The sequence below is a fragment of the Heterodontus francisci genome, chromosome 30 (assembly GCF_036365525.1).
Source record: "Heterodontus francisci isolate sHetFra1 chromosome 30, sHetFra1.hap1, whole genome shotgun sequence".
NCBI classification, from domain to species: Eukaryota; Metazoa; Chordata; class Chondrichthyes; order Heterodontiformes; family Heterodontidae; genus Heterodontus; species Heterodontus francisci.
The window spans coordinates 40,324,279-40,343,026 of record NC_090400.1 but is presented as its reverse complement, the minus strand read 5'-3'; the positions used below and the strand labels follow the sequence as shown (position 1 = coordinate 40,343,026).

At 43.5% G+C, this 18,748-nt stretch overlaps 1 protein-coding gene and 1 non-coding gene across 17 annotated transcripts in view; one reads left to right on the top strand and one right to left on the bottom strand.

Moving 5' to 3' along the window:
- The window catches only part of LOC137346696 (zinc finger and BTB domain-containing protein 11-like), a 61,218-nt gene that overhangs the window by 9,496 nt on the left and 32,974 nt on the right, over nucleotides 1-18,748 (top strand). For 15 of the 16 annotated variants that reach the window (XR_010968759.1, XR_010968758.1, XR_010968755.1 and 12 more), the window contains 4 exons: nucleotides 12,300-12,353; nucleotides 13,062-13,491; nucleotides 17,280-17,515; nucleotides 18,054-18,285. Coding sequence is in view for 11 of the 16 variants with exons in the window: in XM_068010398.1 (XP_067866499.1) it covers nucleotides 13,182-13,491; nucleotides 17,280-17,515; nucleotides 18,054-18,285 (778 nt within the window). In the remaining 5 variants the exon portion in view is untranslated. The remainder of the gene's footprint in view (nucleotides 1-12,299; nucleotides 12,354-13,061; nucleotides 13,492-17,279; nucleotides 17,516-18,053; nucleotides 18,286-18,748) is intronic. The other variant, XM_068010401.1, reaches the window with a different exon arrangement.
- trnak-cuu (transfer RNA lysine (anticodon CUU)) lies at nucleotides 15,550-15,622 on the bottom strand. The gene has a single exon. It is a non-coding gene; the product is annotated as a tRNA-Lys (tRNA).

Sequence of the window (18,748 nt, the reverse complement as noted above, 5' to 3'; positions counted from 1 at the left end):
AAAGGATGGTGGGATTGGGCTCAGGGCAAAATCGGAGGGATTCGGGCTGGATCGGGCTCGGGTCAGGTTCTTTTTCCTGACCTGAGCAGGCTTTTACCTTCCACTGCTCCGACATTGATTTACCTTCAAGTAGCTGTTTCCAGTCCACTTTTGCTCAATCACTCTTCAGTTTAGTAAAATTGACCTTTCCCCAATTGAGAACTCTAACTCCTGTTCTAGCTCTCTCCTTTTCCATAATTATGTTAAAACTGACTGAATTATGATTACTATACCAAAATGCTCTCCCACTGCCACTCCTTCTACCTGCCCATCTTCATTTGCTAACATTAAGTCTAAAACTGCCTCCTCTCTTGTTGGACTTGCTACATACTGGGCAAAAAAGTTCTGAATGCATCTCAAGAATTCTGCTCCCTCAATTCCTTTCACACTAAAACTATCCCAGTTAATATTAGGGTAGTTAAAATCCCCTACTGTTAATGCCCTATTGTTCTTGCACTTCTCAGAGATTTGCCAACATATCTGCTTTTCTATCACCCTCTCACTGTTGGTGGTCTATAGTATACTCCCAGCAGTGTGATTGCACATTTTTTGTTCCTTAGCTCGATCCATATGGCCTCATTTGATGAATCTCCCGAAATATCATCCTTCCTCTCAGCTGTAATTGTTCCTTTGACCAAAATTGCCATTCCCCCTCCTTTCTTATCCCACTCCCTTTCACATCTGAAAATCCTGTTACCAGGAACGTTGAGCTGCCATTCCTGTCCCTCCTTAAGCCATGTTTTTGTAACCCAGCCTTTTGTAATAGCTATGATATCATACTGCCACATTTCTGTGTGTGCCCTCAGATCATCTGCTTTATTGACAATACACCTTGCATTGACGGAGATACCCTTGAGCAGAGCCAAACTTTTTTAAATTTTCTAACCTTTGTTCCCTCTGTCTTCCAGAACTCATCCATTAATTTTCTGCCTTCCATTTTCATTCCTGATTTTGTCCCAACTGAGTCTACCCTCAGGTCCCCATCCCCCTGCCAAACTAGTTTAAACCTCCCCAACAGCACTACCAAAAACATCCCACAAGGAACTCAGTCCCGGCTCTATTCAGGTGCAACCCACCCGGCCTGTTCAGGTTCCATCCCCCCAGAGCCAGTCCCAATGTCCCAAGAATCTAAAACCCTCCCTCCGATACCATCTTTCCAGCCACGCATTTATCAGTCTTATCCTTCTATTTCTATACTCACGCGCATGGCACTGGGAGTAATCCGGAGATTACTACTTTTGAGGTCCTGCTTGCTATTTTCTCACCTAGCTCCCTAAATTCTGACTGCAGGACCACATTCCTCTTTCTACCTATGGTGTTGGTTCCATAGTGGACCACGACCGCTGGCTGTTCACCTTCCCCCTTCAGGATGCTTTGCAGCCACTCAGTGACATTCATGACCCTGGCACCAGGGAGGCAACACACATTCCTGGATTCACATCTGCGGTCACAGAAACACCTGTCTATTCCCCTGACTATTGAATCACCTATCACTATGGCTCTTCCAGTCTTCCCTGTGCAGCTGAGCCACGTGTGGTGCCATGGCCTTGGTTCTGGCTGCATTCCCCAGATGAACCATCACTCTCATCAGTATTCAAAACTGAATACCTGTTGGAGACGGAGATGCACTCAGGGGTCTCCTGCACTACCCGCCTGTTTCTTTCTGACTGCCTGGTGGTCACCCATTCCCTCTCTTCCTGCATATTCTTAAGCTGTGGGGTGACCACATCTATAAATGTTCTCATCCTCATGAATGCACCACAGTGTTACCAGCTGCCTCTCAAGTTCCAAAACCCGGAGCTTAAGCTGCTGCAAGTAATGACACTTCCTGCACAAATCATTCTCCAGGATATGGGAAGCATCCTGGAGTCCCCACATAGCACAGGAGATGCACTCTCGAGGTTGAAGAAACCCTGCCATTGCTTTATTTATTAGTTGACCCTTTGCTACTGCTAAAAAAGAAACCTTCCAATACTACAACACCTTAGGACTATTAATAAAACATTGCCACAAGGCGAGCCGCCCTAAACAGTGTTCAAATCACACGCAGCTTCCACAGTGCGGACTGCGACACCGACCACTCCCTGGTGTGCAGCAAGGTTAGACTCAGACCAAAGAAGCTGCATCATTCCAAGCAGAAGGGCCACCCGAGCATCAACACGAGCAGAATTTCTCACCCACAGCTGTTACAAAAATTTCTAAATTCACTTGTAACAGCCCTTCAAAATACTCCCACAGGGGATGCTGAGACCAAGTGGGCCCACATCAGAGATGCCATCTATGAGTCAGCTTTGACCACCTACGGCAAAAGTGCGAAGAGAAATGCAGACTGGTTTCAATCTCATAATGAAGAGCTGGAACCTGTCATAGCCGCTAAGTGCATTGCACTGTTGAACTACAAGAAAGTCCCCAGCGATTTAACATCCGCAGCACTTAAAGCACCCAGAAGCACTGCACAAAGAACAGCCCGGCGCTGCGCAAACGACTACTGGCAACACCTATGCAGTCATATTCAGCTGGCCTCAGAAACCGGAAACATCAGAGGAATGTATGATGGCATTAAGAGAGCTCTTGGGCCAACCATCAAGAAGATCGCCCCCCTCAAATCTAAATCAGGGGACATAATCACTGACCAATGCAAACAAATGGACCGCTGGGTTGAGCACTACCTAGAACTGTACTCCAGGGAGAATGTTGTCACTGAGACTGCCCTCAATGCAGCCATGACTCTACCAGTCATGGATGAGCTGGACATACAGCCAACCAAATCGGAACTCAGTGATGCCATTGATTCTCTAGCCAGCGGAAAAGCCCCTGTGAAGGACAGCATTACCCCAGAAATAATCAAGAGTGCCAAGCCTGCTATACTCTCAGCACTACATGAACTGCTATGCCTGTGCTGGGACGAGGGAGCAGTACCCCAGGACGTGCACGATACCAATATCATCACCCTCTATAAAAACAAAGGTGACCGCGGTGACTGCAACAACTACCGTGGAATCTCCCTGCTCAGCATAGCGGGGAAAGTCTTTGCTCGAGTCGCTCTAAACAGGCTCCAGAAGCTGGCCGAGCGCGTCTACCCTGAGGCACAGTGTGGCTTTCGTGCAGAGAGATCGACCATTGACATGCTGTTCTCCCTTCGTCAGATACAGGAGAAATGGCGTGAACAACAGATGCCCCTCTACATTGCTTTCATTGATCTCACCAAAGCCTTTGACCTCGTCAGCAGACGTGGTCTCCTCAGACTACTAGAAAAGATTGGATGCCCACCAAAGCTACTAAGTATCATCACCTCATTCCATGACAATATGAAAGGCACAATTCAACATGGTGGCTCCTCATCAGAGCCCTTTCCTATCCTGAGTGGTGTGAAACAGGGCTGTGTTCTCGCACCCACACTTTTTGGGATTTTCTTCTCCCTGCTGCTTTCACATGCGTTCAAGTCCTCTGAAGAAGGAATTTTCCTCCACACAAGATCAGGGGGCTGGTTGTTCAACCTTGCCCGTCTAAGAGCGAAGTCCAAAGTACGGAAAGTCCTCATTAGGGAACTCCTCTTTGCTGACGATGCTGCTTTAACATCTCACGCTGAAGAGTGCCTGCAGAGTCTCATCGACAGATTTGCGGCTGCCTGCAATGAATTTGGCCTAACCATCAGCCTCAAGAAAACGAACATCATGGGGCAGGACGTCAGAAATGCTCCATCCATCAAAATTGGCGACCACGCTCTGGAAGTGGTTCAAGAGTTCACCTACCTAGGCTCAACTATCACCAGTAACCTGTCTCTAGATGCAGAAATCAACAAGCGCATGGGAAAGGCTTCCACTGCTATGTCCAGACTGGCCAAGAGAGTGTGGGAAAATGGCGCACTGACACGGAACACAAAAGTCCGAGTGTATCAGGCCTGTGTCCTCAGTACCTTGCTCTCTGGCAGCGAGGCCTGGACAACGGATGTCAGCCAAGAGCGACGTCTCAATTCATTCCATCTTCGCTGCCTCCGGAGAATACTTGGCATCAGGTGGCAGGACCGTATCTCCAACACAGAAGTCCTCAAGGCGGCCAACATCCCCAGCTTATACACACTACTGAGTCAGCGGCGCTTGAGATGGCTTGGCCATGTGAGCCGCATGGAAGATGGCAGGATCCCCAAAGACACATTGTACAGCGAGCTCGCCACTGGTATCAGACCCACCGGCCGTCCATATCTCCGCTTTAAAGACGTCTGCAAACGCGACATGAAGTCCTGTGACATTGATCACAAGTCATGGGAGTCAGTTGCCAGCGTTCGCCAGAGCTGGCGGGCAGCCATAAAGACGGGGCTAAAGTGTGGCGAGTCGAAGAGACTTAGTAGTTGGCAGGAAAAAAGACAGAGGCGCAAGGGGAGAGCCAACTGTGTAACAGCCCCGACAAACAAATTTCTCTGCAGCACCTGTGGAAGAGCCTGTCACTCTAAAATTGGCCTTTATAGCCACTCCAGGCGCTGCTTCACAAACCACTCACCACCTCTAGGCGCTTATCCATTGTCTCTCGAGATAAGGAGGCCAAAGAAGAGTCCTGATAAATCCTAATAATACAGTTCACTAGTTAAAATAAACCTTACTCAAAAAAGATAATACTCACCAGCTACTCACATGTACCTTATTATTAATACTTAATTTTTTTATTTGTTTTTAGTCCGCCAGTTATTGAGATGCTGTAACCCAGTGTCATAAGCGTTTTTTAAACTAGGAGGTCTGTGTCCCTTTCTGACTGAAAAAAACTCTATGAACAATAACTGCAGAGGTTTAGTGTTTGAAGAGTCCAGGCTGCAGGGCAATTTGTATCCAAGCAACCTGATAGTTTTATGACAGTCTTCTGACGCCTATTGAGAAGGTTTGCGGTTCTATTGTGGCAGTGAAAGAAGAAACCAGGGGGCTGTGAGCAGCTGAAAGAGTTATTGCTGGAAACTGACCAGGAATACAGCCCAGAAAAGTCTCTTGAAAAATAATTCCTGTATCAAAGAGGAAGAGACCCAGAGAACGAAGGAGTTGCTACGCTCTGTGGAGAGACACTGTTTTGGAGAAAGAAAGCCTATGTTTCAGGTGGGGCGGGTTGCTATTGCCTCCATTCAAGAATTTAGTGTCTGAAGAGTGAGTTCTGTTATTGCTGTGCTCTGTGGAGAAGGCTCCTTTGCTGAGAGTAAGTTCTGTTGACTTTTGTGTTTTTCGAAGTTCCTGAACTCTCAAGAAGGTTTCTACTGTTAGACTCCTACTTTAACATTTAAATAGACCTGTTTCTGAAAGATCTATGTGATGCTTGCTGCAGATGAATTGCCTTGAACGCCTACCTATCGCAGACTGTTCATTAATTTCACCTGGAGACTTTGAGTGGCATCTGACTATTTGACACTGGGACACCTCACTGATCTGGAAGCAACCCACCAGGAATTACAATCCAGTTATTTTATTATCCCGAAGAAACTGTCATTAAATCACGACCATTTTTCCTGGTTAACCGTTGGTAATTGAGTATATGTGTGTGCTTGAGGGTTAGAAAGATTAGGGAGTGATAAAATCTTTTCATGCATAAACATTCATCTCATTATTGTTTAAAACTTGGTTTATTAATAAATAGTTAATTTTTTTGTTATTTAAAGAAACCTGGTTTGGCGTGCTTTATTCTGGGGAAAAATAAAGTGATCAATTTGGCTATTTTTCCAGTAGGTGGGAAACTTTACTAATATGCTGTGACCTGTGAAGTAGTGGGACTGAATTAACAATGCTTTACTCATGCCTCGATCATAACACCAGTTATTTACAGATACTCCCTAACAGCCTCCAGCTTTCTGTGATGTCACTGTTCACTTTTTTTTTTCAAACTCAGGGGTGCCTGGATTCCCGTCCACCGCTCTCCTTGAAGTTAAGTGCTGTAGTCTGCGATCCTCGTGCTTTATTTAACTGCTCCCCGCTCAGTGTTCCCCCCGCAGGTCTGCTGCTCTCCCGGAAGGTAAGTGCCGTAGGCCACGATCCTCAGGCTTTATTTAACTGCTCCCCACTCCATATTCCTCCCACAGGTCCGCTGCTCTCCTGTCTGATCATTCCCCACCCCCCCAATAGCATCCCACTTCGGCTGCTCGCTTCCCGTTGGCCTCACTTCTTCCCCCACCACCATCCCCCCAATCGCTCTGCACTGTGCCACCCAGAGAACCAACTGGGAATGAGTCACCGAGCGTGGAGCAAGCAACCGAGGGGTGACGGGACGACGCTGGGTATGAGCCGCCGAGAGAGGGGAAGTGGTGAGGCTGTGTGGGGGGGGTGGCAGTGATTAGGGTGGGAGCAGAAGCAGGAAGTGAGCAGCTGAAGGGAGGCAGCGGCAAGGTGGGAGCGAGTGGCTGACCGAGGCAGGGAGCGAGCAGACAGGTGCAGGAGGGAACGGCAAAGAGAACGGCGATGGCAGGAAGGAGCGGGATACTGTTGTGCGTGGTAAAAACGTTATTTGTCATAGTCCCCCTGCATCTTTTGCCCAAAATTTCAATCTGTGTCCCCTAGTCCTTGTACCATGTGTTAATGGGAGCACGTTTTCCTTGCCTAACTTAATGTTGTACATTTCTATTATATACATACTGTGGACAAGAAATGTATGCAGCCAATAACCTCAATGTCAGAATTTCACCTTACTAGATATAATGGACTAGATATACTGAGCAAAATGTTTTCAGTGAACTGCTTTAAACAGGACATTTTATTTTTTAAAAACTGGTACTGATGGTGATTGCAGCCATTGAGGGAGCTTGGGTGTAATTCGTTTTTTGTGACAAATTGAGCAGCACCACTTTTATTTCTGGCAGTTGCCTGAGACGCTGCAGACAGTGACGTTTCAGTCGATGAGGCTGCATTTGCGCATGTGTCAGTACTGTGCCACTTGGTGGTTGCATTTGTCAGCAAATGCAGCCATTCTGTTACAGTTTACATGCAAATCTTAAAATGAGAATGCAAATTGATTTGAAAAGACTTGTATTTTAACATTGATAAAATTTTTGAATCATTAAAATCATTATGCATTCATCTGGTATAGTGAATATCTCAATACTTTCTCATTTTGGTGTGGTCCTGGTGCAGAAGTATTGGCCTGATGCCACTTTCCTGGGCTCTTCAGTGCCAGTCTTCTGCTCTCAGGCTGCCTGCATTTACTACAGTACAGTATCTGTCGATCTGGCCCAACACTAATAATAGGCCAATGAGATTAAGGCAGTGCAGGACTTATGGCCAAACAGTGTATTTTATAGCAAGCAAAGCAAACAAAGTCTATTAACAAAGTCTGTTTAAAACGGGGCTCTATAATTGCAACAATCAGAATTCGTCTGTGTCTGTAAAATCAAACCCAGTATTACATTAACTGTGATCAGTTTTTGTAAATTTATTTTGTAATTTTGACACTTAAAAGGTGTTTGTTTTTAGTAGCAAAACATGAATGTGGTAATGTTGAAAGTTTACTTATTTGTGTATTGCTCCCCTTGATATCTGTGCATAATATGGAAATTGCATAGTATTAGTGATTTCCCTGATAAAGCCACTAACAGATATCACAACCACAATTAATGATTGTAGAAGACTGTCAATATGCCAACGTACCAGGTTTGTAAATAAAATGTCCTGTTTTAAGCAGTTCACTGAAAAGATTTTGCCCAGTATATCTAGTCCATTATATCTAGTAAGGTTAAATTCTGACTTTGAAGTTATTGTCTGCATAAATTTCTTGTCCACAGTATGTATATCATAGAAATGTACAACATTATGACAGGCTTAGATAAGTTAGGCAAAGAAAATGTGTTCCCATTAACACATGGTACAAGGACTAGGGAACACAGATTACCGTTTTGGGCAAGAGATGTAGGGGGACTATGACAAATAACTTTTTTACTCCGTAAAATGACCTGGAACTCATTGCCCACAAGGGTGGTGGAAGCGGAGACAATCAATGACTTCAAAAGGAAATTGGATGGTCACTTGAAGGAAATAGTCTTGCAGGGATGGACCATGGGAGTAAGTCTGATTGAATAGCTCCATGGAGAGCCAGCATGAACTTGATGGGCTGAATGGTCTCCTGTGCTGTAAATGACTCTGTAGTACGTCTGTTTCCAGGGGTAGACAAGAAAAATTGGTTTTGGAGTCATTAATGAAGTCTTAACAGTATGATTGAAATTCCATATAAAATCGTAATTTAAGCTATGGAGTGGCAAACTGGATGTGCAAATTTCTATGGGACTTAGTGCATCTTTTAAAAAAAATTATATTGATGTCTTTGTGTATACTTCTGTCCTGTAACATATTCTGTTCTAGAAGGGTAATGGCATGAGAAGTCAGTAGTTTCCCTTGGTGAACTAAAAATCCGATGAGGAATTCAGGGAAAACTTCTTTACTTGGAGAGTGGTGAGAATGTGGAATTCACTAGCATAAATGCATCCAAGGGGAAAATAGACAAGTACATGAGGGAGAAAGGAATGGAAAGGTGTGTTAATGGAGTGAGATGAAGTAAGATGGAAGGAAGCTCATGTGGAGCATAAACATTGGCATTGACCTGTTGGCCTGAATGGCCTGTTTTGTGCTGCAAAATTCTATCTAACTGAGTTGGATATTAATCACAGCAGCATAGCAAGGGGCATTGCAGCCATCTTGGCAAACGAGCTATTTGCCTTCCATGTTTTATTGTCCAAACTTCCAATACTTTCTCAAAGTGCAGATGAAGGAGGCACTTATGGTAGCCTTACTACTGTAAATATTTGATGTTGCTACTGGTTGTAATTCCAGTATCTCTGATGATTTTCGTTGCAAACTCATGTTGGCATTCTTCCATCTACGAAAGATGATGGACAAGAATGAAAAAATTCATTTCGGTGGGGTGCCTTATCAGTGCACCTTTGCTGGCTGTGAAGGCCAATCCTTGAGAGGCAAGTTCTGCCACAAGTGTTGCATATGAAACTGCCAAGTGACACTGTGATTGTTTTTGATGTTGGTGCCTGTTGCCAAGCTGTTGTAGCAACTGGTCATCGTGGTAGTGCAAACCAGTCCACAGGTTTTGTTGCCATTTCCCTCTTTCACCAGCTGTTGACTCCCAGGGGAGGTGGTCAAAATTTAGGGCCTTCATGTCAGGCTTGCAAGCATCCTTGAAGTGGAGCTTTGGGCACCCCACTGGTCCTCTGACCCCAGCTACCTCACCATACAGAAGGTCCTTGGGCATGCGACTGTCTTCCATCTTGTGGACGTGTCCGATCCACCAAAGCCACCTCTGATTAGTGCCCACTTGGGAGCTCTGCCTTTGAGAGGACTGCCTCATTTGTGATTTTGTCTTGCCAGGACATAACCATAATGCATCGCAGATAGCGAAGATGGAAAGTACTGAGCTTCTTTTCTTAGTAGCAACAATACATTTACATAATGGGATTGCAACTCTTCAATACAGTTGCTATAGAATCATAGAAGTTACAGCGAAGAAGGGGCCTCTCAGCCCATAATTTCTGTGCTGGTGTTATGTTTTGAAGTTTTAATTCAATTTTCCTGCTCTTTTATCCATATTTGTTCAAATACTTGATTCAGTTTTAAATGATCTAGTCACTGCCTCAGTAGCTACTTGTAAAGTATTCCATGTTCTAATAACAGAAGAAAATGCTCTAACTCCACACCCCGCCCCCCTCCCAAACTTCATTCCTTTAGTGATAATCTGGAGTTTGTGCCCCATGGTTACCGATATACCATGTAGCTGCATTCCCTTTCTCAGTGCTCACTTGTTTTTTTATGGGATTTAGAAGTTTATCCACAACCAACATAAAACTTAGCTGATCTGTAATTTCCTGCCTTATTCCCCATTTAATGAAGGAGAATGGATAACACTTAAAAAATATTAATGCCAGCTTTATTTCCTCCTCAGTTTCCTTCTGGGGTGCATGCTATCTGAGCCCCAGACCTTTTTGTTTTACTTTCAGTCCCATAAACTTTTTTAATACTACTTCCTTTTAAATATTTATCCCAAATAGAGGTTTTTCCACATCATCCTTAAGTACTCCACCAACAATGCTTTCACCAGCCCCTGTAAAAAGTGAAGAAAGCACCTCTGCTATTTCTTCCCTCTCAAATACAAAGTGGACCCTTTTTTGTGTTAAGGTGGTTCCATTTCTTTTTACTCCTTTATATATTTGGAATATTGTAACTTATTTATTTTTCCTTTCCCCTCTCCTCAGCCCCAGTTTCTTGTTCACTCCTCAATTCTCCACTACAGCTGTGGCCCCAGTAGGGCTCTGCACATTTCCCTCACTTTCAGGTAGGTGGTTGGGAACAAAGTCTGCTGCCTGTAGCTTTCTTTTTGGAGGAATGTGGGGATGGAGAGGGACAAAGAAAGAGCTCGCCAATTCCTTTAATCCAAAAGAGAGGTGCGTATTCACCATCAGAATTCATGGCGACCATTTGACATAAAGGCAGGGCAAATATTCAAATATTCTGCTGCACAAATGCCACAGAAGGCTGAATTACAGAACATAATATAAGAAATAGGAGCAGGAGTGGTCCACATGGCCCGTCAAGCCTGCTCCGCTGTTCAATACGATCATGGCTGATCTTCGGCTTCAACTCCACTTTCCTGCCTGCTCCCCATATCCCTTGACTCCCTGAGAGACCAAAAATCTGTCAGCCTTGAATATATTCAACGATGGTTCATCCACAACCCTCTGGGCTAGTGTAACTCCAAAGATTCACAACCCTTTTGAGTGAAGAGATTTCTCCTCGTCTCAGTTCTAAATGATTGCCCCCTTATTCTGAGACTGTGCCCCCGTGTTCTAGATACCCCAGCAAGGGGAAACAATCTGTCAGTGTCTACTCTGTCAAGCCCCTTCAGAATTTTGTATGTTTCAATTAGATCAATTCTCATTCTTCTTAACTCCAGAGAATGTAGACCCAATTTACTCAGCCTCTCCTCATAGTACAAACTTTTCATCCCAGAGACTAATCTAGTGAACCTTGGCAGTACAGCCTCCAAGGCAAGTATATCCTTCCTTAAATATGTAGTCCAAAACTGCACACAGTATTCCAGATGTGGTCTTGCTTGTACAATTGTGGCAAGACTTCTTGTACTCCACTCCCCTTGCAATAAAGACCAACATGCCGTTTGCCTTCCGAGTTGCTTGCGGTACCTGCATGCTAACTTGCTGTGTTCTTTGTACCCAAATCCCTCTGAACATCAACATTTACAAGTTTCATGCCTTTTTTAAAAAAAAATTGCTTTTCTATTCTTGTGACCAAAGTGAATAACCTCACACATCCCCAGGTTATACTTCATCTGCCACTTTGTTGCTGATTCACACAATCTATCTCTATCTCTTTGCAACCTCTCTTTATCCTCCTCACAGCTTACATTCCCATCTCGCTTTGTATTGTCAGCAAACTTAGATATGTTATTCTCTGTCTCTTCATCTAAGTCATTAATATAGATTATAAATAGCTGAGACCCCAGCACTCTTGTGGCACTCCACTAGTCACAACCTGCCAACTTGAAAATGCCCTATTTATCCCTACTTTTTTGCTTCCTGCCCATCTATCCAAGCTAATATATTACCCCAACTCCATGAGCCCTTCTCTTGTGTATTAAACTTTTGTGTGGTAGCTTATTGAATGCCTTTTGGAAATCCAAATATACTACGTTTACTGGTTCCCCTTTATCTGCCCTACTAGTTAATCCTCAGAAAACTCTAATAATTAAATTTGTCAAACACTATTTCCCTTTCATAAAACCATGTTGATTTTGATCATACTATGATTTTCTAAGTGCATTATTAAGACTTCTTTAATAATAGATTCCAAAAGTGCCCAACCTGCACATTAATCTGTTACTAATAGATAAATCCAGTCAAATTAAAGACGTGATTAAACTTTTGCATATGTTTTTGTAACACTGATGTAGACCTGCCTTCCTTAAGAAGACTAACTTAATCATTTTTTGGGATAGTTTTCCATTGTGCATGTGAGAAGTGGATAACTTTGCACAGCAAACAAGTGCTCTGAACTTATTGTTGATAATATGTTTCATTCTACCCCTCTTTTTTTTTGCCTTCAGCCCCCTTGGCCATGCTCCAATTCAGTAGTCTTGGTCATGAAGCACTAGTCTCTGTGCCATTGTTGAGTTTGGGATGTGGTATGTGGGGAATTGGAGGTATGACTGCCCTCCTGATTAGCAGCAGGGCCATTGATTCACTACCATCTATTCTCTAACCATTTTGAACTTTCTTTGACATTTGGCAGAAGATAGGCAGTGCAAAATCAAGAGCTGTGGGAAGACAACAGACAGAGTTGTGGGTAAGATATCTCTAAATTTAACTTCTTCTTTCATGTAAGAACATGGCAGTTATTTAGCATGAAAATTATATGTAATTTGCATCTACTGTAGATATGCTGCTCACCACCTATTGCCATTCCTTTTCTCATATTTTGAGATAATTCACACAACTCCAAACTATTGAAATTCATTCCTTAATTGAATTTATAGAAATAACGTACTGTAAACTATGCCTAGCTGTCCAGATGAAAAAGTGATTCGGCCATCCGGAAGTCTGACAGTACAACTATACGTGTTTGATAAATGCATTTTTCTTATTGGACTGCACCTAATTGTGTGCGACCTATACATATTTCTATGAACTCTTTTCTGAAGCCAAATGTTGATGGTGCGAGATCGTTTTCTGCGTCGTGTTTGATTTAACCGACATGTAACAAAGTGTTGGGAGCAGGTGGCGTTGTGAGTGTCTCACCATAAGTAAATAGAACAGTTGAAGCCGAGTGGCTTCCCTCAAGTTGTTTTATTAAGGCTGAACAGCAGCTGGTGAGTGTCATTCTTCAATGCTGTTCAGAACGTGGAAGCAGGTTTAAAGCAATATTATGAGTTATTGTAACATTCTTGGAAGAAGGAGAAGGCACCTTTAAAAGTTGCCTAGTTTTTTTAAACACCCAAGTATTTATCATAACCAGGATCAATGCAAACTTTACTGTTTTCTTCAATGCATCCAGCTGTTGCAAATGAGAAAATGAAGTTCATAGATCCGGGTACTGATTGACCCCGGAACGGAATGCGGTGCGGACAGTCGCCGAGTTCCCGTCTCCTTTCTCCGGTAAACGGGTCGGGGCAGGATGACCAGCGCGGAGAATTACCGAGCCATCGTGCGCTACCTGACCCACAAGAAGCAGCCGTACGCGCCGGGCACCACCGAGCACACCAAACGGGCCATCCGCAAGGCCGCCGCCTGCTACGTTTTCCGGGACGGGCTGCTCTTCTACCAGCGGCGGCGCAGGGACAGCGGGCGCCTGGACGAGCTGGAGGTGGTGGTGGATGAGCCGAGGCGCCGAGAGATTTTCCGGCGCTGCCATATCAGCCAGAGCGGCCGGCACTACTCGAGGGAGATCACCAGCGCCAATGTCAGCAGCGGCTACTGGTGGAGAGGTGAATGGGCTGGGGAGTGGGGCGGTACAGGCTGTCTGGCAAGTGATAAATAATAGGCCAGCTCTACCGTCTGGAAGGACAAGGGCAGCAAGAGCATGAGAACACCACCACCTTCAGTTTCCCCTCCCAAGTCACACATCATCCTGACTTGGAAATATAACACTGTTCTTTCATCGTCACTGGGTCAAAATCTTGCCAGGGAGGTCCACCAACCATGACTGAATTAAAGAAAATGGGGGATTAATAAACATAGACACAGGAGCCATAAATGCTGGTGCAAGGGGGAAAGAAAATGTGATAAGTATAAACTAGCAGGGACCCACAAAACATTTGTGGTTAAATAACTATTGCCATAGTACTTTTAAGTACAGTATTTCTAGTTGTTTGTCTTTGGTGAAACAATAATCAAAACTTCTCACTCTGGAAAAAGCTACATGAAGCATGTGTAAAAACAGACGAATATAAATATAAAATTTTGTCAAGAATCTGGCCTTGTGACTTGTTTATAGTCATAGAATATGACAATCAAATTGGAACTGTTTTCTCCTGAGTTGAAAAGACAGGTTTCCATCTGACGGGCTCAATATTATTTCGGAATAAACACTTCAGTTCCTCAAAATCTGCCTGTTTATAAATTCAGCATCTATCGAAGAAAACAGCCTCCTAACTACTAATCTGGTTCCATGACAAAGTCCTTGATAAGGATTCAAATTTTGTAGCAACATTATAACTGCTTGTTCCTTGAGTCTAAGTTGGTGTGATGGCATCCTCATTGGAGTTAAGACTGTGTAGAAATTCTGGAGGGAACAGACTATTATCTTCGTCTGTAGAATCAGTGATGATGTATTCTTTCAATTCACCTGACAGCTTTTCTAAAACTTTTTTCATTCAAATCTAGTGAATTTTTAGCAAGAAGAATAGCTTTTGTATAATGAAATGTATCAAATTGTCCCTGCCATTTTGACACACTTAACCAATTCCATTACCTCATTCAGCTGTCCTATGCCATCCTGATCCCATGCCATTCCATCCTTCCCCATGCCATCCCCATCCTATTTCATCCATCTCTCCCATACCTTCTCCATCCTTCTCTTGCCATCCCTATTACTCCCATCAATCCCTCACAGAAGTAATATCTCCAGCAAGGGTAACTTTGTTGTTGAGCTCCCTTACCATCTGCTGGTTTTGTTCTCCACCAACCACCCTGCCGCTGCCACCACCAACCATTGGCAGCTGCACATGTATCACACGCTCCAGTTCTTTGTGCACCCCATATTCCTCCACGTGCACTAGGCACTACCCACCAAATCAACAACAACAGATGTATCCCTTAAACTGACCAATCTAAATAGTCTGAACAGAGAAAAACTTTGACGTACATGACCTGGGGAGACTAATGACCACAGAGTATACAGGAGCTGTGCGAGGGTTCTCGTGAAGGGTATACACTGGAAACATAGTGGCCTGTCTTTTCACGGATGCTGAAAGACCTGCTGTCTATTTCCAGCATTTACAGTTTTAACTTTTTATTTTGTTATTTTATTTTGAAAAACATTCCAAAATTTGTGATCTGGTGCCTGTGATGTAAAGGCCTGCTACCCGACCCGAAGGGGCCCACGACATGTCTGGTTTGGGTCGGGTCGCACTTCCGGGTCCGACTTTCGGGCTCGGGTCCAGCTGGGTCCGGGTCGGGGCACACAGTATTAATTGGACTTGAAAGATTGTTTAAAAAGATGACGTTTTTTTTTATTTAGAGATACAGCCCTTCGGCCCACCGAGTCTGTGCCGACCAACAACTACCCATTTATACTAACCCTACAGTAATCCCATATTTCCTATCACCTCCCTACACTAGGGGCAATTTACAACGGCCAATTTACCTATCACCTGCAAGTCTTCAGATGTGGGAGGAAACCGGAGCATCCGGCGAAAACCCACGCAGACACAGGGAGAACTTGCAAACTCCACACAGGCAGTACCCAGAATCGAACCTGGGTCCCTGGAGCTGTGAGGCTGCGGTGCTAACCACTGCGCCACTGTGCCGCCCAAAATAAGGAACGCTCAACGTGGGGCTCGAACCCATGACCCTGGGATTAAGAGTCCCATGCTCTACCGACTGAGCTAGCCAGGCTGATGATTGGAGCCACGAAGTCAGTGATTGTTTGTTTGGTCACGAGTTAAACAGAAACCCATGGAGTTGTGCTCAGACAGGTTGTGCCACACTGTACCAGTATCTGTATTGCATAAAATAAACACAACAATTGCCCGAAGGCTCAGAAAGTATCATCATACATTACCTAGACTCCTGCTTTACGGGTTGAAATACTTGTTGCAAGTTTATCCGGTGAGCAGCTGAGATGGAGAGACCAGGAAGGTCCTGAGTGATAGAGTCCTAACAGTGATCATTTTATATTTTTTATATTAATACTGTATATTTTATAATAATTAATCACTCAGGACCTTCCTGGTCTCTGCATCTCAGCTGCTCACTGGATAAACTTGCAGCAAGTATTTCAACCCGTAAAGCAGGAGTCTAGGTAATGTATGATGATATTTTCTGAGTCTTTGGGCAATTGCTGTGTTTATTTTAAGCAATACTGGTACAGGGTGGCACAACCTGTCTGGGCACAACTCTATGGGTTTCTGTTTAACTCGTGACCAAACAATCACTGACTTCGTGGCTCCAATCTTCATCTTTCAACAACCTTTCAAGTCCAATTACAGTTTTTGTTGCTTATCTGCACAAACTGAAAAAGTGAAAAATGGATTCAACATTCTGGTGGTCAGGTCCGGCACGGGAAAAAATGGAAGGTCTCGGGCCAGGTCGGGCTCGGGTCTGATGTGGTTCTGTCGGGTTTGGATTGGGTTTTTTTTTCTCTGACCTGAGCAGGCCTTCACTGTGATGTACAGCTGCCCACAGACTGCCTAGCAACTTGTTTGCAAAGCTACTGTTTGGAGTTGTTTGGACAGCATTAATCATCCACTAACGAGCTAGTTTTGAATTGCAACTTTCGCTAAGGTGTTGAACAATACTCATTGACCTTAATTGAAATAACATTTTAGAAAAAACTTTTGTAATGTGATATTCTGTTCAGATACCTGCTAAATCATTTTTGAATCCCCTTAACGCAGTATTAAGTTGTGGTTATTCAAAATGTTTTTATAGAAAATATATACTTTTTAATAAAAGTTTTATTTAAACATGACCCCTAAAATGTATGCTTGTTTGAAAACCTAGCAAAGGTAAAGTATATGCTTAAATGTAGCATCTAATTAACCATTATATTTTGTAGACTCATGGAGCATTCATGCTACAAGTTTAGCATTGGCGTAATGCTTTGCATTAATGTTAAAGTTGTGGAGTGATATTGTGATGTGAAATCCCAAACTAAAATTGCAAAGCAAAATAAGACCTCCCTCCTCCAGGGAGTCTCAGTCCTCTTCTCCCGATGTCGAGTATGGCTTTGACACCAGATTTAGACTCTAGTTACACTGCAGCTGCAACAACACACTAAGCCACAGTTACAGAGTAAATGCACCCTAAGATAATACAGATAAATTTATATGGCTTTGGTTTCTCTTGCTTCTGAATTGTTCATGTTTTAAGAAATTATTTCATTTGCTAGCTCTCCCGAGTCCCACTAGTATCTAGTCTGCATTCTAGCACAGGTTGGGTCAGTGGCCTGGTTGTTAATTGAATGGCTAATTATTTGGTGTTAGTTTTTCTTTTTGTTTAACTTGAAAATGTCTTTTGGATCAAATTTTTTGAAATGTTTTTATTTAAATAGGAATTTTGAGCCAAATATCTCAGTTTGTCAAACAGTGCGAAGTATGCGGGTATGGTGCTGACAAAATCTGCCATCTGTTAGAAGACCTGCCCACAGATCCAGAAATAAGCCAAGAGACTGTCAAAAGGAAAAACGCTTCAACAGTAAGACCTCACCGGAATGCTCTGGAAGACAGTATGGGAGCACAACACATTCAGGGAAATGAAAAACACTTTACAGATCAACCCTGTAACCAGGTGAGTACAAAAGAAATCCAATCAGAACTTAAGAACAACATGTTTGATGGGACAGGTAGTTTAAATGTCTTTCTGAAGGCAGCTTGCAATCTTCATTTGAACTGGAATGTTTCACTATTGTGAAATGCTCCTTGCTGTAACTTGCTCAGTCAGTTGGAGCACTTCACAATAGTGGAATATTCCAGTTCAAATGAAGAAGCTATTGAAGTTCTCAGTATCTTCTGCCGCTTAGAATGGCAAACCATGTGTCTTTTAGAAAAACCCATCAGTGATTTTAACAGATCATTGCAGCTGGCCAAACAAAACTATTAATAACAACCATAAAGGGACAGTGGGAGATAACTATATTGCATTTAAAACAACGGGTTTAACAAATACAACTCAAAAGGCTCCATGGGTAACCAAGACCATTTCTTGCTGATTTGGTTAATATTTGGTTGATGCTTATAAACAGTTCAAGCTCAAGTGACATCAGTTTGTAGTGGGATTCAAGGACACTTTCATTCAAAATCTAAATGTATGCCTGCAAAAATCTTAGGCTGAGCTTCAGAGGATTGTAAAGCAGACCTCCACAGGACACAGCCAATGCGTGCTAGATCAGCTGAATGAGCAGCGGATTGTAAATATGTTTTGTGACGTTGCCCTGCTTATCGAGGGAGAGGAGTACCGGGCACACAAATCTGTGCTGGCTGCCAACAGCAAGTACTTCCAGGACCTTTTCACCGAGAAAGGAGCCACCTCAAGTCAGGAAGCAGTAGTGGAGCTGGCAGGTAAGGAAAATGTCTATTTCTGTCATAAGTTTATAAAGTTTTCCTTGTGATTATCAAAAAAAAAACTTTTTTCATTTCTGTACGGCAGTGTCTTCTGATAAAATGCAACTTGGCACACCACCATTTTGCTTTTGCACCATTATTTGTGTTTGAAGCTGTTTGATGAAGACTTGTCATTTCACAAGTGTTTACGGCACATGCTGCTGGGAGGGAAAAAACAGTGCTTTGTATGCGTATTTTCATTGGTGTACAAAGAGCCATGTGACTGATTCCTAGCAACAGAAGACTGAGTTATAGAATCATAGAATGGTTACAGTATAGAAGGAGGCAATTTGGCCTGTCGTGTCCATGCTGGCTGTCTGCAAGCGCAACTCATATCGTCCCACTCCCCCTCCTTTTCCCTGTAGCCCTGCAAATATTTTTGCTTCAGATAATTATCCAATTCTCTTTTAAAAGCCACAAT